Source organism: Podarcis erhardii (assembly GCF_964252035.2).
Source record: "Podarcis erhardii genome assembly, chromosome: 5".
In the NCBI taxonomy this organism is placed as follows: domain Eukaryota; kingdom Metazoa; phylum Chordata; class Lepidosauria; order Squamata; family Lacertidae; genus Podarcis; species Podarcis erhardii.
Window position 1 is genome coordinate 58,787,859 of NC_138509.1, and position 25,179 is coordinate 58,813,037.

The following is a 25,179-nucleotide window of genomic DNA, read 5'->3' on the forward strand; positions in this document are numbered from 1 at the left end:
CGCCGTTGAAAACCGAGGAGAGGGGAGGAGAAATACCCCACAAAGACAAGAGGGCGGGGAGAGCAAACTCAGAATGGGGCTTTCAGCTTTCTGGGGCTTGTAGTCTTCTCGGCGACATTTCCAACGCCTTCTTGACAGCTACGGTGTTATGCTGTGACCTAGTAGGCGAAAGGAAGCGCTTTCAGCCCTTACAAGCAACAGCTCTCTCCCCCTGCCCCTCGTATATTTCCTGCGCCCTTAACGAAATAGGTAGTAGTTGTCGCCATGGCAGAGAGATGCAGAGCTGGTGTGGCAAAAGGTCCACTTGTGTGTGAGCTCTCTGCCCTTCCAAGTTGGTAGGTGTCCTAATAAGGTTGCCAACTAATCATTAAAATAAGCAGGGCAGGACTGCTCTTGCACCTTCCCTAGTAAGTTGAGACACAGAAATAGGCTGAGAAAGCACAGCTACAGGGACCAGTTCAACAAATTTGTATTCTACCAGAGTTACGGTCTTTCCCCCAAAAGCTGAACATATTTTAAAACTCTGTGCAGTGCAAACCTAGTGCTACTTGCACTATAAAAAGGGATAGAGGTTCCCCGCCCCCAAGGTATTACAACTCCACATCAGTTAGCTATAACAAAATAGCACAAATTAATTTGATTTCAAATGCCTGGGGAAAGGAAATTTTGTTTTTGTTGAATGCATTTGCACAGGATGTAACTGTTAAATGTCAAAAAAATTACTATGTGCTGCTAGTCAAGGCCTACTGAAGACTCATCTTTTACCCAAATATTAGAATTAAAATAGTGTAAACTGATGTGCTTGTTTCTGTAATGCCACTGGAACTATTCCAGAGTTAGTAGTTTTATCTTTATAGTATAGCTTTTAGGATTAAATCTTCATAAAATCATAGAATTATAGAGTTGGAAGGAACCCAGAGAATCATCTAGTTCAACCCCCTGCAATACAGAGATCTCAGTTAAAGCATCCATTACAAGCATCTACAAAAGGAGGAATTCTCTCCTCAGCCCTCACACCAAATCTGCCTGGCTCTGTATTGTCTCAAATACAAATGTAGCCCTTCACGGCCTAGGACCCTCGTACCTACGGGACCGCCTCTCCTGGTATGCCCCACGGAGAGCCTCAAGGTCCATAAATAACAACACCCTAGTGGTCCCAGGCCCTAAGGAAGTTAGATTGGCTTCAACCAGAGCCAGGGCCTTTTCAACTCTGGCTCCAGCCTGGTGGAACGCTCTGCCTCATGAGACCAGGGCCCTGCAGGATCTGATTTCTTTCTGCAGGGCCTGTAAGACAAGAGTTGTTCCGCTTGGCCTTTGGCTTGGAGCCAATTTGATTCCCTCCCTCTCTTTCTTTTTTCTTTTCCTTCTCCTCCTGCGATGAGGCTACATTTTAATATTTTAATGTTCCATTATTTTAATGTTGTATTGTATTTTTGTTTTTAAGTTGTAATCATTCATCTTGTTTTTATTATTGCTTGTAAGCCGCTCTGAGCCCGGCCTTGGCTGGGGAGGGCGGGGTATAAATAAAAAATTATTATTATTATTAAATGAAATGTCACTGTTGCAAGCTAGATATTAAATGGCAACCCCATCCCTGACTCACATGCATCAAAAAATAGTTTGGTGCATTATGGCTTTTGTAGATCTTGTCAACCTTTGAAATAAGAAAGGGTTGGGTGATTATTGCTCTGGTTAGTGATTCATGAACTGCCATGCAAACTTTTGCTGAGGTTTTTTCCCCTGACATCTGCCTTGCCAGTGTACTCATGGTCCATCCTCAGCTTGTAGATAAGGAGATAATGGCTCCTGTTGCTTTGTCCCTGCTGCTGCCAATCCAGCAGTTCGAAAGCATACCAGCTTGAGCACATAAATAGGTACCGCTGTGGTCATGCTGGCCACATCACCCAGAAAAGCTGTCTGCGGACAAACGTTTGCTCTCTTGTCCCAAAAGAGATGAGTATCTAATTTGACTGGACTCAACCGTCCAGGGATACTTTACCTTACCTTTACCTAATCAATGAAGGAAGTTAAGGATGCTCTGTGCTTTGTGTTTTGTTAATTAATAAGACATGTGAGCAGCGGGGGGGGGGGATTCAAACTCACTGTGTGAAGGGATGTGTGTTGTTGCTGCCTGAGCAACTGGGACTGATTGCAGGAACTATGGAATGATTTTGCATGTGTGTGGGGTGGGCATTCTCTTCATTGTGGATTCATTGGCTCTGTCCCTGTGCATGTGTTCTGACTGGTACACTCCTTGACAGGGATGTATGTAAGCAAGAGAACATATAAAATGGGCACATGGAATTTGGTACAGAATTTCTCATAGCTTTCTGCCTCTGACTATAATACTACTATTTTCTAATTTTCACAAGTACCAACCAGTCACATTCCTCATAGAATAAATCCTGAAATGCAGAGAAATGTTAAACTTCCTAGAAAGTTTAGCATAGTTCCCAAAAGCACAACTATGTTGCTAGTTCTGGCAGTTTTCAAGCCGGAAAAAGTATACAGATGGGGACAGCAGCTTTTACACAACCAACTTCCATTGGTTACATTTATTGCTCAGAAGTTCATTACACTTCTCTCTCTTGCACAAAGTTCAAGGCTAGATGAAGCACACATAGTTGTGCAAAAAAACATGGCAGTAGCATCTGGTGAGAAGAGCCCTACTGCGTAGCTCCATAAATAGTAGAAGGGAGTCTGGGCTCGAATATATATCTTCACCCTTTTTTGGCTGAGTAAAGTATACACTGTAACTTGTGGAATTAGTGATCTCATTCCACTTCCAAAGAGCAGCTCAGGTTGTGAGGTGGCAGCAACCAGATCCAGAGTCAGGTTGCCTTGAAAGGAACTGCACCCCAGAGAGTTTCAAGGGGACCTGTCTTCTTCAGACATGGGGCTGCTTCTTACGATGCCTCTTTCCTGCCTGGGCACCACGTTGGGCCCCCTTCATCAGGCCCTTATACTGTCCTTGAAGTTTTGCGTTTTTCCTGCCAGAAAGAGAGAGAAGAGATTAGAATGAGTACTGCCACAAGCACAGCAGGTACATGTGTAGTTCTCCCACGGAGGCTTTAGGTGCCCTGCTTCTGCAGCAAAAGCAGGTCTGGGATACCAGTGAAAAAAGAAGCTTCAAATCTCAAGAATATCCAGCAGAGTGCTTGAGATAAGAGAACATAGCTGGTTTCAAGCACACACAACTCCATGGCAGCATTTTACAGATAGAGAGAAATCCTGAACAGTGACACTGAGTTGCATCGAGTTAAGTTCTACTCTTAGTAGACCTATTGAAATTAAGGGCCTAAGTTAGTCAAGGCCATTAATTTCAATGTGTCCAAGCAGAACTAACAATGCTCTCCTATGCTCTCCCCACAGCATCTCCATATCATACCTTCTGTTAAGTTTGGCTCTGTTCAGTGGGATGTAGGCATAAGGATCCAGGCGGCCCTTCTTGATATCACCTTTGCCTTTCTGTAGAAACAGAAGGGAATCAGTGCTTAGTGACTGGAAGCAAGACATGGAAAAATGTAGACTTCCACCAAAATGGGCATTCACATCAGCTTTCACAACGTCTATCAATGCCTCACATTCAGATCAATTATTCAAAACCGGATCTAGCTTAGAGATACAGAGATTCGTCTTTAAAAGGGAGCCAGCCTGCAGCCCTGTATTTAGGGTGAGAGTTAATAGAATGCAGTGCTATGTAGAAGACTGCCATAAGTAAGTCAAGGAAATTTCCTGGTAGGAGACAAGAAATCTGCATTGTCTGTACAAGACATCTTTTAACATACTTTGAGACTATGAATCTGTACTTGAGTTGCTTGGTAAGTCCAATAAACAAGGCTTCCTATGATGTGGGGAAAGTGGCTCTATACAAATAATCAACTTCTGGGAGTTATGACAATGCCAGGTCCTAACTATTCACATCATAATCTTACCTTTGCCTTGTATGCTTGCCTAGGTGCTGCATTCTTGCCAATAGGCCGATGGATTCCAACACCTCCAGCTGTGAAGAACAAACAATAATGGAATAGTTTCTAGGCTTCTCTCAGCTGTACAAAAAGGTTTCTGCGCAGTCCTCCACTGGATTGTAAGCTTCTTGTAGTCAACAATGCTTGAAGTGCAGCCAGCCTGTTTGAAACACTTTCCCCACCACATTATTGTGCTTCAGCAGCATGAGAAAGCATACTGTGGATGGGCTATCTGTGTTAAGGTTTAACTGGGAGCAAGACACAGCACTGAGTGGTTTTGTAGGATAAGCACAACACATTATCCCCTGATTCAGAGGTCCAACTGGACTTGAGTAGAAGTTGGCCATGGTGTGGAACACTCTTCCAGCAGAGATTTGGCAGGTATCCTAGCTTTTGACTTTCAGGCATCTCTCATATGCCAGCAGGCCTATACAGCTGCTTGAAATGATTATTTCGTACTCTTTTTAACGGTGTTTTATGTAAACATTTCATTGTATACCATCCTGAAATTTTCTGAGATGGTGGTATATAAATAACCTTAAGCAGTAGCATCTCATTCTCTTTCCCTTCCCTATTACAGGGATATGTATCCAATGTGATAAGGCAGCTAAGTCCACACCACCAGCCTTGAAAAAAGCACTTACCCTTATACTGTGGTTTTGCATCAGTGCCCAGTTCTTCATCATCTGCTTCTTCCCGGAATCTGCGCTTTTGAGCCTTTTTCTGCAACAGAGTTTCCAAGCATCAGCACTTGCTACATGAATCAGGCTTCTCACTAGGGTCCAAGGCCTTCTCCCTTTCCTGCATTATCTGCTTGGTAACAAGAACTGTATTTGACAGTCAAGCTCAGTTCCCCTTTGATTTCAGCAAGCAAGTCACCTTGGCAACTGTGTGGGCCTTTAAAGAAAATGCTTGAAATTCCTATTTCCCCCCCTCCTGCCCGTGTCTCAGTACTTACACTTCGGATCCCGACTTCCTGCATAAGATCTGCCATCTCTTCATCCACTCCTGTAACAGAGAACAAAATTCAGTGTGAGAACAATACATAAAACATCTTTGTAAAATCATTTGCATTTATAGTTAGAAGTATGCATTTCAGCTGTACAATATGTTTTTACACGTTGAAATGATAAAACTTTAATCAGAAGCAAACACCAAAGTGTTCAAAGGAGCTTACTCCCAGAAGAGTATGGACAGGACTGCAATCATGCCACAAGCACACCAGAACACTCTTTGAAAAACTGCTAGTGCTTCATTTTTGTAATAATCCACACACATTTTGGTTGCTGTTTTTTATTACCAGGAAACAATGTAAGTTGGGTTAACATTTAACAGCTGGTAAGCCCTGAGCAACATATTTTAGATGTTCCCTAAGATATTTGGAGGAGGTGCTGCTGATTTGTGTTGCATCCTATGGCACTAACTCCATTTGGCACTAACTCCATCCTATGGCACTAACTTCCATTATATGGAAGAGTGCTTTCTCTGTGGTGGCACCTACATTGTATTGTATGTTTTACTGGACTGCTTTATGTTTCCAGTAAATTATTATATTATTACATTATAATTATTTAATTATTTTAATGGAAGGGCAGTATAAAAATAGTTTGAAATAAATACATATTTAAGGACATTATAATTTTATGTGAAGACAGTGAACAGTCTTAATTTGAAAGGGCTAAAAGTGTCAAAAGCCCTGGAGTGAAAACAAATAAGTCACATGTTCACCAGCCTACATAAAGCCCAAGTTATCTAACTTCAAACAATTCCATCAAAGTATCGGGATCAAAAAACGTATACAATATTGATACTATCATAGTGGAACTGGACTTCACAGCTGGTTAACATAAACTATTGCTTGGATACCAAGCCCAGTCATAGTTTGTAGACCACTGATGGCCAGTTTTCAGCTGAATACATTAGACCAGTACCTTTAGCCCCTTCTTCTTCCTCCTCCTCCTCTTCACATATAATGAGACGGCCATCAGCTGATACCTTGAAGTCATGGCTGATTTTAGCAGCCTGGCCCGTGCCTGGTTTGGTAGCTGCATAAAAGAAGATCACAAAAGACTTACAAGGAGATAGGACAGCCCCTTTATCTCAGCATAAATGATCTCCCACCTTCCCCAAACTGAAAAGGCAGATTGTGCCACTGTCAAACTGCTCCTTACCCAGAACCCTTTGGGCCACATTAGGATCCAAGAAGTTGAGGGGCTCATCGCCTTCTCCCTCCTTAAGCCAGGCCTGGCTTTGTTGCCGTAGAACTTTCCTGGTTTCTTTTCCTTTGTGCTGCTTGATGTCATCTTCAAGATCAGAGTCCGAGTCTGCCAGGACCTCCTCCATACTGTAAACAAGAAGGCAGGAGGCAATGCAAGTAGTACTTACTGAGGGTGCAGAGGAACATAAAGAACACTTCACCTTCTAACGCACTTGCCATGGCAGACACCCCTCCTGCTCTAGCCTTAAAAAACTGTAGCTTTTAGGTTCAACAATGGCATGACATGAAGACAAGACCAGCACTACATCAATACCTCTCCCCCATGGGTCTTTGCGATGGTCCTCCTTCTTCTACAGAAGTGGCTGCTGCCCGTTTCACAGCTTGCCGCTTGCGGTTCCTTGCCTCAGCCTTGCGGATATTCAACAGCACCTTGCGATACGACTCAGGAAGCAAAGCCTGCAAAGGCTCAAACCTGGGAAGTAAAGACGGAAGACCAGTGTCACAGAAATCAGTCTCTCACGTATCTCCCACTACCAGTCATAGAAGTCAGACAGGCATTAGACCAGTGCTTAACCTGTGGCCTTCCTATTGCTGGGACTAAACTTCCAGCTAATCCCAGACCTTTGGCCATATTGGTTAGAGCCAATGTCATTTGGAGTCCAGCAACATCTGGACTACTCTCAAGTGCTTGGTCATCACTCTTAAGATAGGTTTTGTGCGCATGAAGCTGTATCCAAGATGGCACAGTTCAAGACAAGCACATCTAAGAAGCAAGTGCTTTGGAGTGAGCAGTGTATGAGCAATGTGATATAGATCTTAGAACTTTTCCTTCCTGAGCATCACACCACAGGATATCCCCGGTCCTCCCTCTAACCCCAGAACTTACCCAAATTTGCGGATCATTTTGGAGAGGAGGTTTCGCAGCTTCATGCGGAAATGGCGTCTCATGTCGTCTGTCAATCCTCCTATGGCTTCTAACTGTAAGCAGAGCACAAGCTTTAGAATTCTGATGCCGCTGCCCCAACCACACCTTGCATGAAATGAATTCCCTTGGTTCTCTCTCATGCATGTGTGCAAACCTGCCTCCCTCCCCGGGCTTCTACTGCTTCCCAACAGCACGATAAGTGGGACAACACCTCACCAAAGCTGGGAAAAGAGTGGATCATTAATTCCAATATATACCCATGAACTCTTGAGTCAGGAACTAGACAAGACAATGGGCAGAAATAGGTTCCAACAATTCAGGCACCTTTCTGCGTCACTCCCTTTAAGTTACGCAAACTAAGCTACTCTTATTCCCAGAACCTACCTTCCTACAGGCTGCCCTAGTGTATTCCCCCTTCTCACCATGGTCTCCAAGTGCCGACTCAACAGTGCCGTGTCCAGGAGCAAGAGTGCGACCTTGAGGAAGCCCAAAGCTGACTTGACGACATCCCGCGTCCGTGAGCCTACCATGAGGCAGACATGCTGCATGAGCTGCTCCAGGGCATCTGACCCAACGTGTTCTGCAGTAGAGTAAAGCTAATCTTAGACATACTTCAATTCTTCAGACTGTACTGAGAGCCAGACAACACAGGGCTCAGATTACTTTCAGCAAGTTTTCTGCTCAGCAGCAACCCAGCCAGCACAGGCCTCACAGTGCTTACAACTGGTGTGGTGCTTGGAACCCAAAGGGCACAGAGCTCTCTGCTCAGGATAGTGAATACAACCATTCATGTTACCCTTAGACATATTCATTAGCATCCATGCAATAAGCTCAGTTCAAATAGTCTCCAAACTCTGTTTGGTGCCTCCCAACTTTTGGTGCCTGCCAATTGCAGAAGAATTCTGTGTACTAATCTACTGAGGCTATAAGCATTATCCAGCAAGTTTTTGGCATTCAGATCTCTCACCTTTGAACTCAAAGAGCAAACGGGCAAGAGCGAGCACCGTGCAACTGATCATGGTGACTGAACCAGTCAAGCCCGCATAAACCAGGAGGAGATAACGCTGCATTCCATCTGGAGGGAATAAATGCTGGGGGTTATTGCACTGAAACTGCTAAAAGTAAGATACCAACTATACCAACACAGGTGGGATTGGGGCTGAAGAGGCTCCCCCAGAAAATGCCTACAATGATGCAGAAAACCCAATGTGAATGAAAGGTTTTCAAAAGTGGAACCCAGGCACTATGGAGACAATACTAACATCCAGGTCTCTGAGTTAGCTGGAATATCAGAGACCAAAAAGACAAGAGTACAGATATCAATAGTAGATAGGCAATATTGGGAAGGGAACAGGCAACAGTTATAATACACTGAATTAGGAAGGACAGAAAAGCCCCCATGTTCTGGCTACTGAAAACCCTTCTTCTGAAAGCAGGAACCAATCTGAAATGTTAAATATGTTCTGCTTTATACAGTGCAAGGGTGGAAGACTGGGATATTCAAAGCCTCAGTGAATCTGGGCTAAGTGAATCCTGCATTTCTTTAATTAGTGTGGAATTTAATATCAGATGCCAAATTTAAAATTCTAGTACTTGTGATTCAAGGATAATCTGAAAAATGTGTAGGCATTGCCTGATGAGATCTCTGAAACAGGAGAGAATCAAGGAGGATTTCTAGTAGTCAGGTGGTTAGACTTCAGTACCCTGCACAGATTGCCCTTTGCTAAACAGAATTACACACAAAAAATCAATATGTACAGATTTTCAGTATGCAAAGTTCATCCAGGTCTCAATTCAGCAATTAAATGCAAAATTTGGCAAAACTCAGAAGAGGTTATATGGACCAGTGATAAGAGGAGAGTTGACTAAAATTACTGGAATAAATGAAGCAGAGATGGAAAGCAATGTAAGGTAGTCAAAAATAGAAGGGGTGTACATAGGAGCCAACACAGCATTTGACAGAAAGATAGGGGGCACAGGGCAAAAAAGTCCATCTCTTTTTGGTAACAGCCCAATGTGGCCAAACCAGGACTCACCGTTTGGTGTCGGGCCAAAGCGCAGGAAAGCATGACCAATCTCTACAAGTAAGTTGTAAGCGTTCTTGCGGGCACCCACCGACACCTCCTTGGTGCAGAGTATGACCTAAATACAAAGGTACCTGTTACAGATAGGTAGCCGTGTTGGTCTGCCATGGTCAAAACAAAATAAAAAAATTCCTTCCAGTAGCACCTTAAAGACCAACTGAGTTAGTTCTAGGTATGAGCTTTCGTGTGCATGCACACTTCTTCAGATACATGTATCTGAAGAAGTGTATCTGAATAAGTGTGTATCTGAAGAAGTGTGCATGCACACGAAAGCTCATACCTAGAACTAACTCAGTTGGTCTTTAAGGTGCTACTGGAAGGAATTTTTTTATTTTGTTTTGACAAAGGTACCTGTCATCACCCCATACCACCTCTGCCTCCCAGTTTTCAACATCACTGTATTACCAGCATCAGCTTTCAGAGAGAACTGAAATATAAGCCATTGGTCTAAAATGTATTACCAGATCAGAGCTCCAGCCAATCTATGACTTTCCCAAGCACAAAAACTACAGTCATCAAGTTGACCTATAATCTTTTTAAATGTGTGACAACAGACAAAACACTTTCAGCAGTAGGGAACTTCTTCTTCTGAGGATTTCACAAAGGCAGTAGCTATCTAATCCAGATTCAAGGAGAGAGAAAACATTTCTAGTTCGTTGCTTTTAAAAAAGAGAGCAAATCAGGTGAACCTGAAGATGGAGCACTGCAGAGCAGGCAGGTCAGAAACTGGCAGTAACTTCCAACTGTCAGGGACTAAGACAAAACTGCATAAGCCCTGCCTGTTGGAGTAAGTGGGAGCAACAACCCACTACAGGGTATCATCCTCCACAGATGGGAGAATATATTTATTCCCTCATCGCAAGGTAGGAGAAGCAAAATTCCTAATTCTGAATTACAACAGCTTATTCACAGCATGAGAACAAGATGTTTGTAATGCAAAAGAAACAAGGCAAGCAAGGAATGAGAGAGGATTTCCATGCTGAATAGCTACACTTGCCAAAGGGCTTGAGTTTGTTTGCAGCAGGTAGGAGAGGATAAAATTCCATTTATGGGCCAGAAAGATGTGGGGATTCAGAATATAGTGGAACTTGTACCATAACTTGGCTCTGTTTGGAGATGAAGATTTAGTTCCGTGCATGCTCCCACCTCTAGCCCCAGAAGTACTATTTCTCCCCATCTTCTGCGGACACAAATGCCCACCTACTTTCCCCATTCCTTGCCTGCCACTGCCTTTTCTGCTCACCTCTGGCACCAGGGCAGTAACGAAGTCCTCATGCTCCACTGCGAGCTGCTTGACAACATGGAAGAGGCACTTCAAACGGGGCTGGGAACAAAGAATGGGAGTGTGGAGTTAGAGGCAGGCAGGGACAGCAATCTCTTATTTCTATCACCACCCGTGCTTCAGCACCCTACCCACCACAGGGGGGAAAGCAACAAGTGTCTTCTCCCCAGACACCTTCCTTACCCTCTTGGCAGGTGAAGTGGCACTGGGCAAAGAGCCTAGCAGGGCACTCTGTAGCTCCTCCAGATGACTTCTAACAAAGTTTTGACAGGCAGGCCTCTCAGAGGCACATATTTCCTCCAGCACCCGATAAGCCTTCTTCTGTATCCTGTGGTCTTTGTTCTAGGATGATTATACCAGACAAATTAGTTAGCAAAAACAAACTGCATGCACACAAGAACAGAGGCTCTCAGCCTGCACAATATGGAAGTTGGGGGAAGAGTATTCCAGAAACCAGGTAGAGGCCACATCTATAGAATCATAGAATTACAAAGTTAGACGGGACCTGAGGACCATCTAGTCCCTTTTAGATATTTTAGTTGCATAGGAGCTGAATATCTGTCAGTGGTTTCCATGTGGTTGAGAGACTGTTTAAATGTCACAAGCGTATGGAATGTGAGGGTCAATTACATGAGTCTTTTGCACAGAATCAGCATCAGTTGGATCATCTGAACATTCTCTTTGCTACACAGAAAATGTTCAAGGATAAGCAGCTCCCACGCAGCTGGGAAAACACCTAGGAGGTTACCCCTGTGGCCAAGAAGATGCAAGGATAGGCACTCAACATGAAACAAGGACCATAGGGTTGCCCAAAGCAGACAGCTAGGTTATTATCTGATTATGCCTGACCAGGATAGCAATGGATCATAGACAAACATGCCCTATTGATTCCACACAACTTTGGGAGCAGAAGCCAAGTAATATGGATAACGTCAAACAACTCTGCAGCCTCCTTCTGAACACTGACTCCCTAAATATAATAGCTAAACTGATTTTAAGGATGTCAATATGGCACTCTCAGGAAGAGCAGGGATCATGGTGGTCAAAGCTAGCAGGCTTGGAGCTTGCAATGTTCCACAGCATACACTCCAACAGCCAACTGAAAGGCAGCTCACCTGTAAGGAGGATTGGATGGTGCTATAGAGATCATGCAGAGATGGCTCATCTGCATAAGGGGCCATGGCTACAACAAGGTCCAACACAGAAAGCCTGCAACAGGAAAGGCACAGTTAGCAAGCGTGAACACAAAAGCTAATCTTTAGGACTCTGCTTCTCCCTGGGAATAGTACAAAGCCAACTACTTATTAATGCAAACCTACCAGATTCCACAGTTACTAGGGCCAGGTGCATCCCACTCTCTCTGCCTTCTCTGACTTGCAGGGAGAGGGGAGCACCTGGGAGGAACAGAGGAAAAAATCAGGCCTCCAATGAGGTGCTCTGGAGCTTAACAGGAGTGGGGCAGAGAGGGGCTTACTCCACAGAAAGATGAAAACAATACTGATTTACATAGGCCTATGCACATAGGGTTAAACCACTGAGCCTAGGACTTGCTGATCAGAAGGTCGGCAGTTCGAATCCCCGTGACAGGGTGTGCTCCCATTGCTCGGTCCCTGCTCCTGCCCACCTAGCAGTTCGAAAGCACGTCAAAGTGCAAGTAGATAAATAGATACCACTCCGGCGGGAAGGTAAACGGCGTTTCCGTGCGCTGCTCTGGTTCACCAGAAGCGCCTTAGTCATGCTGGCCACATGACCCGGAAGCTGTACGCTGGCTCCTTCGGCCAATAAAGCGAGATGAGTGCCACAACCCCAGAGTTGGTCACGACTGGGCCTAATGGTCAGGGGTCCCTTTACCTTTATGTAATAGAAAAGTGGGTAACCCATCTGAGGATACTCTTCTCCACTGGAAAAAGATGGATCCAAACTCTGGGGTGTCCTTACCTAGTGAACTCTGAACTATCAGAGCTGGTCAGTTTTTCACTAGCTTTCTCTAGGAAAGCATGCACCATCTGCAATAGAGATAAAGAGAGTGTCATCCCCAGAGCTTTCCTTTTGCACCACACATACATTGTTATATTTGTATGCTGTCTTTCCATAGTTCAAAACATGCGCAAGGCAGCTCACAGCATGGGAAAACACATAATTACAAACATAACCAAACGCAGTCATAAACAATAAATAAAACATCAAAAAGTACACAAATTGAACAATTTCCACATAAATGCTATTATAAAATCTTTAAAAGGATACAAAAAAAATCAGTATCAATAACAGTAGCACCCTGCCCCAACAAAAACCACTGAACTGAGCAGCCTCAGTTTTTGTAGGTGTCAGCAGTCAGAGCCCCATTCTCCTAGCCCTAATGGGGAAAGGCCTCCCTCCCATGTTTGAGATCCACCCAGCTACAGACACCTGCCCCTCTCTCTCTCCTAGCACTGGCAGACCTTAGAGATGTGACCAGCTTGTATCCAGTTTGTCTGAAGCAAGAAAAAGTGCAATCATATTGGATCTGACAAAGCCTAAGAGAACTCAACTATAAAACCTCCTGCGTGAACACTTCAGGGTTAAACAATATTTTCATTTGTGCTTTTGGAAGCCATACTAGCAAACACTGCAGTCTTTCAGTTCTCTGCTATGACCTTGAAGGGTGAACATTCCAAAGCGGCAGATGAGAAGCCTTTCTAGCAAAGGGCTTTTCATTTTGAGCTGATAGTCAGTGTTCTGCACATCCACCCATCTGCTTTTATATTAATATGTGGGACTTACAACAGAAAAAGAAAATGTATTTTATGTGTATAGACTGTTGCCCATCGATCCATCCTGTTTTATCACTACAAAAATATATTAATTATATTAAGAGGCTAAAATAAGGAGAATGGCCCTTGTCCGAGGTCCAGCTTCGAGGGCCTTCTGGCAGTTCCCTCCCTGCAAGAAGTGAAGTTGCAGGGAACCAGCAGAGGGCCCTCTTGGTAGTGGTGCCAGCCCTGTAGAATACCCTCTCATCAGATATCAAGGAAATAAACAACTATTTGACTTTTAGAAGACATTTGAAAGCAGCCAAGTATAGGGAAGTTTTTAAGGATTGATGTTTTACTGTGGTTTTATAATTTGTTGGAAGCTGTCCAGAGTGGCTGGGGCACCCCAGTCAGATGGGTGGCATACAAATTATTATTATTATTATTATTATTATTATTATTATTATTATTCCTAGCAACGTTGTTCACTTATAGAACTGGCCCACATGAGGTGAATGATATTGCTATTACAATCTATTACTCACCCTTCAATCCGAGGTCCCAGGGCAAGTTACAACAATTAAAACACAATATTAAAAAAAGTTTAAAATAAGCCCTGAAAACCAAGTCTTGAGAATTTGGAAACTAGTAACCCTGCTGGCTTCCCACTTTCTAGAGGAAAGGTGGAATGACAAAGCAAGTGGTGACGATCTCAGAAGTCTGGTCTTGTTCACAGAGCTTTGCTCACCCCTGGCTCCGTCACAGTCAAGTAGGCCCTTATAGTGTCCAACACAGAACGCCGCTGTACAGGGCTTTCGCTGACACCACCCTCCTGGCTATAGGCATTGAATAGAATGGGCAGGAAGTTCTTTGCAAAACGCCCAACTTCAGCACGCTCGGCCTCTGCAAAGAGAAGCAAATATAGAGAATGGAAAGAAAGAAAGAAAGAAAGAAAGAAAGAAAGAAAGAAAGAAAGAAAGAAAGAAAGAAAGATGCTGCTGGTAAAGCATGCTTCCAAATGTTGGAATCGGCAGAAGACTCCTGCCAGGCACTCTACCCTTCTTTCTCCCCTCTTGCATCCTCAGCAAGAAGCAGAACTAGCACAGAAACAGCTCCAGCCACAGTAACTTAGCTAGAGTAAACTGAGCAAGGGTCACTTCCACGGACAGATCTTACCTGTTTGACAGCCTTTGTTAATTAGCCTGCGCAAAGCTTGGCACACAACGAGCCGCAGATCAGGGCGATCGCTGATGGCCATGCCCAAAGTACGTGCCAGTCCTTTGAAGGAGGATACCACATCGGTAGGCTGGCTGCAGAAACCAGGCAGAAGGGTCCAGATCTGAAAGACAGAGAAAGGAGCATTGTTACAAACCACAGTTACTCTCCAAACCTTTTAAGCACAGGGTGCCAGACCTAGATGCAGAAAACACGCAAAGCAAAACTGCTGGGGTGCTGCCTCACCTGCCACTGCAGTGTATCGTAGATCTTGGCTTCTAAGTTCCGTTTAGCCTCGTCAAGCTCTGTGGCTGGAGAAAGGTAAGAGAGAGGTCTGTGACTGTAGCTTAGTATATATGAAGAAGTTAACCTAAGGGGAAAATGAATGCACTCTGCCTGTAGGACACCTGGAGTTTGCACATTATATAAAATCTCATGAAATTAACAGGCAACTGCTGTCATGATGCACTCCATACAATAGATGACCCATATATTTGTGCAGATCTAACCCGTATCCAAAGCCACAATTGGTGCAGACCCAAAGGATGAATTTCTGCTTGCTGAATGCAAACAGTACTGGTATGCAACAATAGACTATAACTAAATCCCAAGACGGAGACTTCAAATGTGGAGCTTTAACATCTGTATTTTTTTTCATTCTGTATTCCCAAATACCCCAAATCTGGTACTTGCTGAAGGATAGGGGAAATCTCATTAGAAGCTGGATTTTGTTTTGGGATGTATGGTAGATTTTCTGATGGATTCTCCAGGTGGAATGTACCACAGCTCTACTGCAATCTTAAACACTAGAGATGGAGCTGTTGTCGTGCTCTTTTAAGGTCCAACACTCAGGTCTGCTGGTATGTGCTCATGGTCTTGCCCATCTACACTGTCAGTTACCTCTGTGTTTTAGAGTGGCAGCCAGTGGCAGGAAGTAACTGGAGAAGAAGGCAAGGGGTGCATCTCGGATACTGTCTCGGAGTACAGGAAGGAGCCAGCTACGGGGGAAATCCAGTGTCTCCCTTGTGGAGGAAGCAGAAGAGAGAACAAATGACAAAATGAAGAGGATTGGGGAAGCAATGTACCTGCGTATGTTGGATTTTGGTGCCGATGTTCCTTTGGGAGTACTTTCAGCTACAACAATGCCGTAAGATACCTTCAGCTACAACAATGCCGTAAGATAGTGGAAGTGTGAAAGCCCCAAGTAGTAAACACCCAGCTCAGCCTACAATCCTGTCCAAGAATTTCTGGTCTCGGAGCATCCAACTAAATGGCAAAGGCAGATTCAAATGCGATTTTGCTAACCCATTCTAAACAAGAGTTTGCAACATGCAACAGGATTCCTAATTAATGGAAGAGTATGGGATCCCAACTATTCTTTTCATATGAACCCTGATGCAGATGTCCATTCAGACAGTCACATTTCTATCCTATTCAGGTGGTAGCGAAATCCGATTTGAATCTGCCTATGGCCACTGTTAGAATAGGATGTTGAACTAGATGGCTTGATCCAGCTGGGCTTGTCTTATGGGAAGGTATAGAAACATCAGAAACCCAGAAAGGCAGAGATTATACTCACTCTGTGCCATCAATATCTAGGGGCACAGCCTGGAGAACCACCTCGGGGCCCATAGTGGTCACTGCAGCCCCTAGAGTCTGGTCGAGCAGCACGGTGTGAGGAAAGTGTGGGGAGCCACGCAGGTCAGCTAAGGACTGTAAGCACTGCAGAATAAAGAAAACGAACGAGAGCATCACACAAGTAAGTATGTGTTATAAAACAGCCTGCCCTCTTACAATGACTCCTATCACTGACTTCTTTATATCCGCTGTATAACACACATTTATGCATCCATGAATCTCCAGCTCACGATCCTAAGAGCTCTAGAAAAGTTTAGCAACAATGCATCTCAGAAGTTTGCAGGGCCTCAGTGTCCAAATGTTCTTTTGCCATGGGGATTCCTTCTTGTCTCTTGTGCAACAGGGCTGTCACCACAGAAACTCATTTACCTTACACATGGCGAGATGGCACTGATGCCCACACACTTCAAAGAAAGTCTTCAGAACCTGCAACACGGAGGCCCATGCCGCATGGAATCGGTATGTCAAGCCCTCTTCCACTGCCCTGCAAGGAGAAAAGCAAATAGCTATTCAACATGCAGCCTTTCAAAACCAGGATTTTGACCTCTTTCCCTCAACCCGCTGGGCCACTTCTTCTACCTGAACATCTTGCAGATGTGAGCAGCTGGTCCAGAGGGGGTGGCAGAGGAAACCAGCCCCAGCTCTGCCATGTGGGGGGCCACGCATTCATTGAGCAAGACCTACAACAAGAGGCAAACACACACACATAGACCTTTAGCACTAGCCCACTCTCCTTACAGCAGGGGTGGGCAAAGTCCAGCATGTGTCCCAATTGGGCCCACAAGGCAGTTTTCCTCAAACCATGCCCTCTTACCCACATGGTGACATAGATGCCAAACAATCAGGAGCATTAAAGTGCTCCAGTTATTCCTTGCCAAGAGAAACTTGTGCTGCCAGCTGACTGGCTATACAGCAAGCCTGCAGTGATGGACTGTGCTAAGGAGTTCCCCACCAGCACAGCTGATGCCTCCTTAAAGCAGGCTTTCGGTGCTTGCAGCAAGCTGGCTGTAGGTCCAAGTATCCTGTTACATCACGGGGTCGAACTGAAGCTGGCAATGCAAAAGTTCTCTGTAGGTGTCTATTCACAAAGAGGACTTTTGGGGAGAGTGGGGTCACTTACTTTCACTGAAATGCCAAACAAATCTTTATTTCAGCAGCACACAATTCTTGACAGCCCTACATGGTACACTTGGGAGAAAAGATGGGACAGTACCTTTAGGGTTTGAGCAGCAGCAGCCGCCACCTGTGTGTGAGGAGAAAGGAAGCAGTTCATTGCCGCACTGAAGAGGCGGGAAAGGTGAGCCCAGCACAGATCCCACTGCAGCCTAGAGAATGGAGAGACCTTTCGTTATGGACCAGCTGGGGAGTAGACCCAACACCACCCATCCATCTTCCACACTGCTCTCCTCCTTACTTTGCCAGATTGACATGTGCCCGCTCCATGACAGATAGCCAGGCCAGCAGAGGCTGCAGGTCATTTTCACTGGGTAAATAGTCATATAGGGCCTGGTAAAGCAGAATAGATAGCGTTATTAGTTGTTTACTGAATCTGCATTGTTTTAAAGTTGTATTGATACTAGCTCGTGAACTGCTTTGAGAAGGGTTTTTGCCTTGGAAAGTAGGATATATATGTACCAAAACGAATAACTAAATATTTGAGCCCCCAGGGCTGGTTATGCACCTCCCACTCATCTAGCCTGACTCTTACAGTACTCACCATGATGATCTGGGCATTGAGTTCAGCTGGCAGGCAGGATGGGGGCGGCTGGGCAACAAAGAGGCTGTGGAAAGCTTTCATAGCACATGCTGTCACTAGCTAGGGGGTGGAGAGAAGATGTGTAAAAATAAGTTCTTTTAAAAGCACCAGATACATTGGCTCCCCCACAAAAGCCAGTGTGCCAAATATGGTAATGGAGTGTCCCTCCTAAAGTGACAGGGCAATTATTTCCCATCCTCAAGAGGGACTTTAGGTACATAGGTAATTCATACCAAGCCCCCATTGGTAACAAACAAAGACTATTCATGCTTTCATTCTTACTGAATCATGTTGGCTCTCCCCACTGGGCGGTGTGGCATCCCCAGAGCAGAGGCAGCACCACAGAGCCACTGTTAACCAACAGAAGAGAGCTCACCACATGGCTGAGGGTCATAACTCGAAGGAGGGTCTCGCAGCAAGATTTGACAGATGGGGCAGGCAGGCAGGGCAGCAAGTCACGCAGCAGAGTGAGTACATGAAGAGTGGTTGTGGCCTCTTTGGCACCTGGAAAACCAAAGAGGTCTAGCATTGCTACCTTCTCCAACAGAGTTTATTATTATAAAACTCACACCCCACCCTTCAGGGAGATTTGTTCCAGAGCAGCTTGCAAATATTAATAAAACACAACTCATGAATCTCCCGTCTCCAATACCTCCAGCTTTCTCAATCTCTTGCACACAGAACTTGGCAGCAGAAGATGCAGCTGGGTGATGCGAGGGAGCCCCATCCCCAAAGAGGAATTCACTACCTCTCAGGATGGAGCAAACACCATGCTGAGCAGCCTTGCGGACCTGCAACCGAGGAAAGGGGAGGGAGAGAGGGTGGTGAGCTGGGCTGTTTACTTCATGCCCAACTCCAAGCAGTTACATACTGGAAATGGGCTACATCGCTTATTACACTTTATTGTTAGCCCCCATAGGCATTCCACATGGAAAGGTGGGACATACATTTAACAGATGAAACAAAAGTGAAAGTTACTGTGGCAGCGTAGGGGTGCATGCTGCCAAGTGCAGTGAAACTGACTGGTTTGTGCTGAGCAGGGTAGGTGATGTGAACTCACCTTGGGCTTGACATGGACAGTAAAGCTCAGAATGCCATGAAAAACTTGCATTGTCACAGGGTAATTCCAAGCTACCAGGTTCTGTCTTCGCAGCAATGTAGCTAGGCAGGAGAGCACCTGAAAGGAGACAGATTAAGCAGACAGTGCTATCACTATGCCAAGAAACATCCTTCCATATACACGAGTGAGCCCTTAAGCCAGGGGTTCAGTTTTAAATTTCTGATGCATCTGACACCACTACCTACGCCCTTTATCTTTGGGCCTATCAACAGGATTCATTCAACCCAGCACTGCTCCTTGCTTGTGGGGGTGGTGGGGTGAAAAGCAATAAACCAAGAAGCTATGCAGAATGGCCCCTGACTCCGGGATGTGCATTTTTAATTCATTTATATTTCATTTCTGCATTATTTCCAATGAAACATCACAAAGGGATTTCACAATACAATCACAAGGGCACATCACACTACATAAAGGATTCCATTAATCACAACAGCTGCCTACACCCAATATCCAGATGTCCCTCCTGCTCCACAGTTAGTCCTCTCCTGAAACACTTACCCAGCGCAGGGCCGAGGTGGAGTCTCCACAGGCTTGGGAGCCTAAGATCCCCATAAAGGCCTTTGATGTATCAGAGAACTTCTTGATCAGCACAGGACCTGGTACCCTATTTGGGAGTTAAGAGATAGGAGGAGGCATCAATGTTAGGCAAAAACAATAGCAAGTACAGTCATACCTTGGAAGTCGAACGGAATCCATTACAGAAGTCTGTTCAACTTCCAAAATGTTCAGAAACCAAACTGCGGCTTCTGATTGGCTGCAGGAAGCTCCTGCAGCCAATCGGAAACCACGGAATCCCAGAATGTTTGAAAACCAGAACACTCACTTTCGGGTTTCAATCATTCAGGAGCCAATTTGTTCGGGAGCCAAGGCATTCAAGATCCAAGGTATGACTATATTCCACTACCCTTTGCTTCCAAGGAACTTTACTCTCTTGCAGCTAGGCTTAGTTTGGTAGCACCCTATACTTCTAAACTCCCAGTACATGAATCACCCACTCTATTTCAAAAGACAAGAGAGTCACCAAAGGCCCAGACCAGCTCTTGTACTTCATCACTTGCACAGTTATCCACTGTCAAATGTAAGAGCAACAACATCCACACTTGGGTCATGGTGGGGAATTCTGGTCATCTTATCTAAGTGGTAAATGTACACAGAAGTGCTTGAGTGATGAGGGCTGCAGAAAAGATACCAGAAAATGAATGTCTAATAGATTCAAGATTTTTTATCATTAAGGACAGTTTAAAAGGTCAGGGACAAAAAATTGCTAGGGGACTTTTATTTCAGTAACACATCATATTAATGTGTCAATCAATTAAAAAGCAACAGCAACACAAAGTGGAAGGATATTTATCTTGAGGACTCATTGCCAAAATACAAGAAAAAAGAGGTCAAGAGTGTAAATGGATTCACAACAGGGCCCAACGCATTCAATAGCTACATCCAGATCAGCCTTTGTCCGGGAAATAGTCAAGATAGCACTGAAGGTTATGCTTGCATCCTCAACTGTTCTAATCCTTTTCTAAAGCATCCTGATGTGGGCCACTGGTTTGGTCCAGAAGTACTTTTCTCATGTTCTTCGAACTCACCTCTTCAACACCAGATTCAGCAGGTAAGCAACAGCAGCCAGGGATTCTGGAGATTCCACAGCTTCCAGAGTAGTCATCTGAGGAGACATAGTATGGTGCAGGAAGTAATTAGAAAGGATGTTGGACTCCCTGGGATTGCATCTTGAAGTCTAACGGAGCACCTTTAGGTTATTGGTTTGTTTTTGCTCTTATTATGTTTATATTACCGTATTTTTCGCTCAATAACACGCATCCGACCATAACACGCACGTCGAAGAGGAAAACACAAAAAATATTCTAAACGAAACAGTGGATGTCTGATTTTTGTGGTTCATGCTGTGGCCACAGACATGTGATTTGACGTTGAGTTTGGAGTAGCCCAATGCAAAAATCCTGAGGATCCATGTGGATCCATGTTTGTAACCACGTTTTTGCACCACTGTGGCCCCAGGCGACAGTGGGTGCGTGATTTTTTTGGTGCAAACTGTAGCCATGGACATGCTATGTGATCTGATGGTGAATTTGGGGTGACCCAGTGCAAAAATCCTGAGGATCCATGTGGATCTGTGTTTTGTAAAAACGTTTTAAGTGGGGAGGAAAGGAAAACCACTCCAGGGACAAGGAGCACGCATGGGGTGTGTGGAGAAGGATGCTGCTAATAATGCAGAAGAGGAGTATAAGGGGAGAAGGCTCCTCTCCTCTCCCGCTTTGCTCCTTTAAAGCAAGCAGTTTCTGCTTCTCTCCCTCCTCCCCCCGCCCCCCAGCGAGCTGAAAATCTTTCCTGCTTGCTTTCAATTAGCCAACCGGACAGGAGCTGCTTACACTTGTGTAAGCGGCTCCTCTCCTCTCCCGCTTTGCTCCTTTAAAGAAGCAGGCTCTCTATCCCTCTCTACTCCCCATTCAGTGGCTCTTCTCCCGCTTTGCTGTTTCAAAGCGAGCCACGGAGGAGGGAAGCATTCGCTCAGTAACACGCACAGACATTTCCCCTTACTTTCTAGGAGGAAAAAAAAATGTGTGTTATGGAGCGAAAACTACAGTATGTACTTGGTGGTTTTATTCTGTATTTTTACGCTATGAACCACCCTGAGATCTTCAGATGAAGGGCAGTATCCAAATTTAAATAATAATGATGGCAACAACAACCTGGCCATATGCTGGCTCATGTGACAATCTTCCCCCACCTCCCATCTTGTTATGATAAAATGCAGGATATGCTGCAGGGAGCACCCAATCATAGCATACGCATAGTATATGAGTGTCAGAAATATAGACGAGGGCTGTGTTGTGGGGCTCAATTGTTATCATGAGTTCATTGGCTCCCTCTGCAGTTGCTACCATGGATGCACCATTTTGCAATTTTCTTAGTGGTATATTTCCCTGTTCCCTAGGCTGAGTGCATATCAAGTGGAGCCTTATCTCACCACCACCACTCCGACTGGTGTTTGGAATTGTTTCATCCAGTGGGATTGGTGTTGGTTGTGCTTACTGAATTTTATTTAAGCTTCCCTGAAAATTTTCCTTGAAGGGCAAGATGTAAACATAGTAATAAAATAAATAAGTAAAAAGCATGAAGGGAAGCAAGATAAACTGTTCATGCAAATGCTACAAGGTCTTGCCATTACTTCCTGTCTGCTATTTGCCCTATGACGGTCAAGTCTGTTTGTTTATTGGGATTATTGGTGGGTACTGCGATCACAGCAGTTGTTGGTAACCACACTCAACTGTACATATTAGTGACCTGAAACCTCCAGGTAGCTCCTGCCTGCCTCATTTCACAGTACTGGTACTTACCAATGCACCAAAATACTCTGTCTCACTCTCTACGCCACCCTGTGCTCGGATCACCTCGGTGACAGCAGCCAATACCGCACATATCTATCAAAGAATACAAGTGTGAGAGTTCAGATTAAAGCCCAAATTAATTTAACATTCCCTCACAACATGCCACCCCAACACCTACATGTAAGTATTGTTGTCCACCCCTATGAATGCTTCCGGGAGAGACTGAAAACTTCACCATTGATTACTGGTCAGCATGATTTTGACATAGATAAGCAAATAGCTGGAAGAGCAGATCAGCTATCTATAACCACTGTGCTGGGCTCTTGAGCTGACATGAGAGTAGGAAGGTTGTGTCTGAACTACAGATCCAGGGAGATGAGCGGTAGATTGACATTCATTTCACTTGCTCCTTCAATCTGGAGATGGAGGCACAATGCCCACTGTTCTAATTCTTGCAATCTAAGTATGAATTCAAGTTCTGCTTTAAATTTCCAAAATGGCATAGCAATTCTTTCTCCATTTCCCTCAGAACAATGAAGGCATCAAAGTGCCCCCAATATGTAGCAGGAAGCCAGTGCGTTCATAATGTGCCTCTGAGGGTCCATCTCTTACATTATTACCAGACAGCCATCAACTACAAACTGTTCAATCCGGAATAACAAATATAGTGCACAGAGTTCTCAGTTACGAACGGAGAGAGGCAGACTGGCAACTCTTATGAATATGATTACAGTGGTACCTCAGGTTAAGAACTTAATTCGTTCCGGAGGGCCGTTCTTAACCTGAGGTACCACTTTAGATAATTGGGCCTTCCGCCGCCGCCCAATTTCTGTTCTCATCCTGAAGCAAAGTTCTTAACCTGAGGTACTATTTATGGGTTAGCGGCGTCTGTAACCTGAAGCATCTGTAACCCGAGGTACCACTGTATTACTTATTAATATTGTAGCTTTAGGGTAGTTAACAATGAGATAACAACATAACTGCTGCTTGTGTGACACACTGTCAGTTGACTGCTGTAACTTCTTTTAGTCTATCACTTTGGTTGCTTGGTATCCACTTTTCTGCATTCCTTCTAATGTATTGTTTACCCACTTTCTTCTCTGCTGGCCTCTCTTCCACTCCATCTCCTCTTACAGTCAAAAACTGACTTTTTCCTCTGCGTGCTTTCCCCCAATATTCTTTGCCCCTCCCTTTCACTGCCCTTGTGACTTCCTAGGAGTTGGCATTCAATTACCTCCTTGTGAGCCGCAGAGTTCGACTCCCAGAAACGCTGCACTTTACTGAAGGTGAGGCTGGTGCAGTCACTCAGTCCACTCAGGAAGGTGGCTGAAGATTTGTGGGTCTTAGCAGTTTCGGCATTGTCATCCTCCTCCATGCGCAGCTGACTCCCTTCCCCATCCCGTGAGGCAGGCAGGGGTCCTGATGACTGCAGTTCATTGTGCAGTTTCAGAGCATCCACAGTCAGGTTACTGTTTTCTGTAAGGGAAAGACAAACCTTCAATCAACACTGGGGAGGGAACACACTTCATAACGGATTGCTATGAGGTTTCTGTCCATATAAGGCCTACCAAGAGAGTCGCAAATGAAAAGCCAAGTTGTTTCCAGGCAATCCAGAAAGGAGACTAATCCACAACAGGCTGGCCATGGCTTTAGATAGCTACTCACTGGCTTGGTATCAAAGTTTGCACAAGTATCCTTCCACAACTATTATTCCAACTTAACCATCAATGAACAAGCACTACAGACAGCGGTACTTCACCCATAGCAACAAGGGTGGCTGCGGAAAATGAAATGTCACACTTAATAGAAAATATATACTTCTTGTCTTTTGTATTGTGTTATGGGGCACATAAGATGTTGACACCAGCTATATCACACAGGGTGGGTACAGGAACTCATTCATGTCGGACAGTTCCACAGTTTTAACGTTCAATAACGTAGGATAACTAAACAAAGTACATTTCTCCGGGTGAAGAATGCTTTTCTTCAACCCCATGACGCCATAAGCCCTTGTAGCAGATTTCTCTCTCTCTGAATCCCTTCTATTCCGATCCCCCCTCCTTCAATAAGTGCATTCTATTCCCCCACTTATCCTGGCCGCACATACCGGATCGGGGAGCGAGCAAGCGACCCCGGGCAGCCAGGCGGTAGCGTCTCCCCTCCGGGTTACTGTCGCTGCTATGCCCCTTGCGCCAGCGCTTGAGTTTACTGGCAGAGCCAGAGCGCAGCTTGCCCGAACGCCCCATTCTGAACGGCGCAGGCCACGAGAAATTCCACGTGCAGCTCCTCAGTTCCGCCTTGTTTTCCAAGTACTTCCGGTTATCCGCCTCCGTGCGGAGAATCAACTTCCGCTTTCCCTTCAACGTTTTCCGCCGCTATCCAAAGAGGTAAAGGGGAAAAAATACAACATCCACTTCCGACCCCGTTAATAACCCTCCGGATGCGACGAAAGGGTAGTGGGCGTAAAAGGCCGGGAGTAGAATCTTAATGCTGCCGCAAGTCCTTGACTCACCAGATGAGTCTATTTGTCTGCTATGGCAGCAGAAGGTGTTTTCTTTTTTTAAAAAAGGTGGTTAAATTGTTCACGAGCGTGGTGAGGTTTGATAGCAAAAATTAGATATAAAGCGGATTTCGATCTTGTGTTTTTTTTTTAATTAACTAAAACTATTGTTTAATGCCATATTCGTTGATCCCATTCCTTCTTGACAATTATTCGCAGAAAGGCATGGGTTCCAACTCCATCTTGAGGCATCTAATCATAAGCCTGCATTTTTATCAAAGCTTCTATATATTTCAATCAAGGCTTGTATTTAAAAATGAGCTTAAAAAAAGGATTTTCAAATGTTTCATGCCAGGCAAAAGACCAGCTGCCTAAAAGAACCTTGGCAAGATGT

At 44.8% G+C, this 25,179-nt stretch overlaps 1 protein-coding gene and 1 long non-coding RNA gene across 3 annotated transcripts; one reads left to right on the forward strand and one right to left on the reverse strand.

Annotated features, from left to right (window-relative positions):
- The first annotated feature begins 16 nt into the window (after positions 1 to 16).
- LOC309342472 lies at positions 17 to 17,354 on the forward strand. Of its 2 annotated transcripts, XR_014156843.1 has the most exons (5): positions 17 to 161; positions 4,283 to 4,349; positions 15,338 to 15,513; positions 16,024 to 16,183; positions 17,217 to 17,354. It is a non-coding gene; the product is annotated as an uncharacterized lncRNA (long non-coding RNA). The 2 variants fall into 2 exon arrangements; XR_014156844.1 differs by lacking the exon at positions 4,283 to 4,349 and having other exon boundaries at positions 24 to 161.
- On the reverse strand, positions 2,523 to 24,602 carry RRP12 (ribosomal RNA processing 12 homolog). The gene is made up of 34 exons (XM_081862933.1): positions 24,393 to 24,602; positions 23,520 to 23,761; positions 22,295 to 22,378; positions 20,525 to 20,601; positions 19,437 to 19,542; positions 18,879 to 18,995; positions 18,471 to 18,609; positions 18,195 to 18,322; positions 17,780 to 17,878; positions 17,477 to 17,568; positions 17,276 to 17,387; positions 16,642 to 16,742; positions 16,432 to 16,546; positions 16,004 to 16,146; positions 15,325 to 15,446; positions 14,671 to 14,735; positions 14,386 to 14,548; positions 13,958 to 14,112; positions 12,416 to 12,483; positions 11,593 to 11,686; positions 10,661 to 10,819; positions 10,439 to 10,519; positions 9,148 to 9,253; positions 8,079 to 8,186; positions 7,534 to 7,691; positions 7,073 to 7,164; positions 6,500 to 6,658; positions 6,140 to 6,312; positions 5,900 to 6,013; positions 4,927 to 4,976; positions 4,613 to 4,691; positions 3,936 to 4,003; positions 3,389 to 3,468; positions 2,523 to 2,990 (listed from the first exon to the last, which is right to left on the reverse strand). The coding sequence occupies exons 1-34, from the start codon at positions 24,529 to 24,531 to the stop codon at positions 2,888 to 2,890; spliced, it is 3,891 nt and encodes a 1,296-aa protein (XP_081719059.1). The 5' UTR covers positions 24,532 to 24,602; the 3' UTR covers positions 2,523 to 2,887.
- Positions 24,603 to 25,179: the final 577 nt, after the last annotated feature.

Excerpts from the sequence above, each read along its gene's own strand:
- RRP12 (XM_081862933.1), bottom strand. The coding sequence starts at position 24,531 with ATGGGGCGTTCGGGCAAGCTGCGCTCTGGCTCTGCCAGTAAACTCAAG. Across the intron at positions 17,879-18,194 it reads TTATGACCCTCAGCCATGTG|CTAGTGACAGCATGTGCTAT; the intron begins GTGAGCTCTCTT and ends TCCACCCCCTAG. Across the intron at positions 16,547-16,641 it reads CACATCTGCAAGATGTTCAG|GGCAGTGGAAGAGGGCTTGA; the intron begins GTAGAAGAAGTG and ends TTCTCCTTGCAG.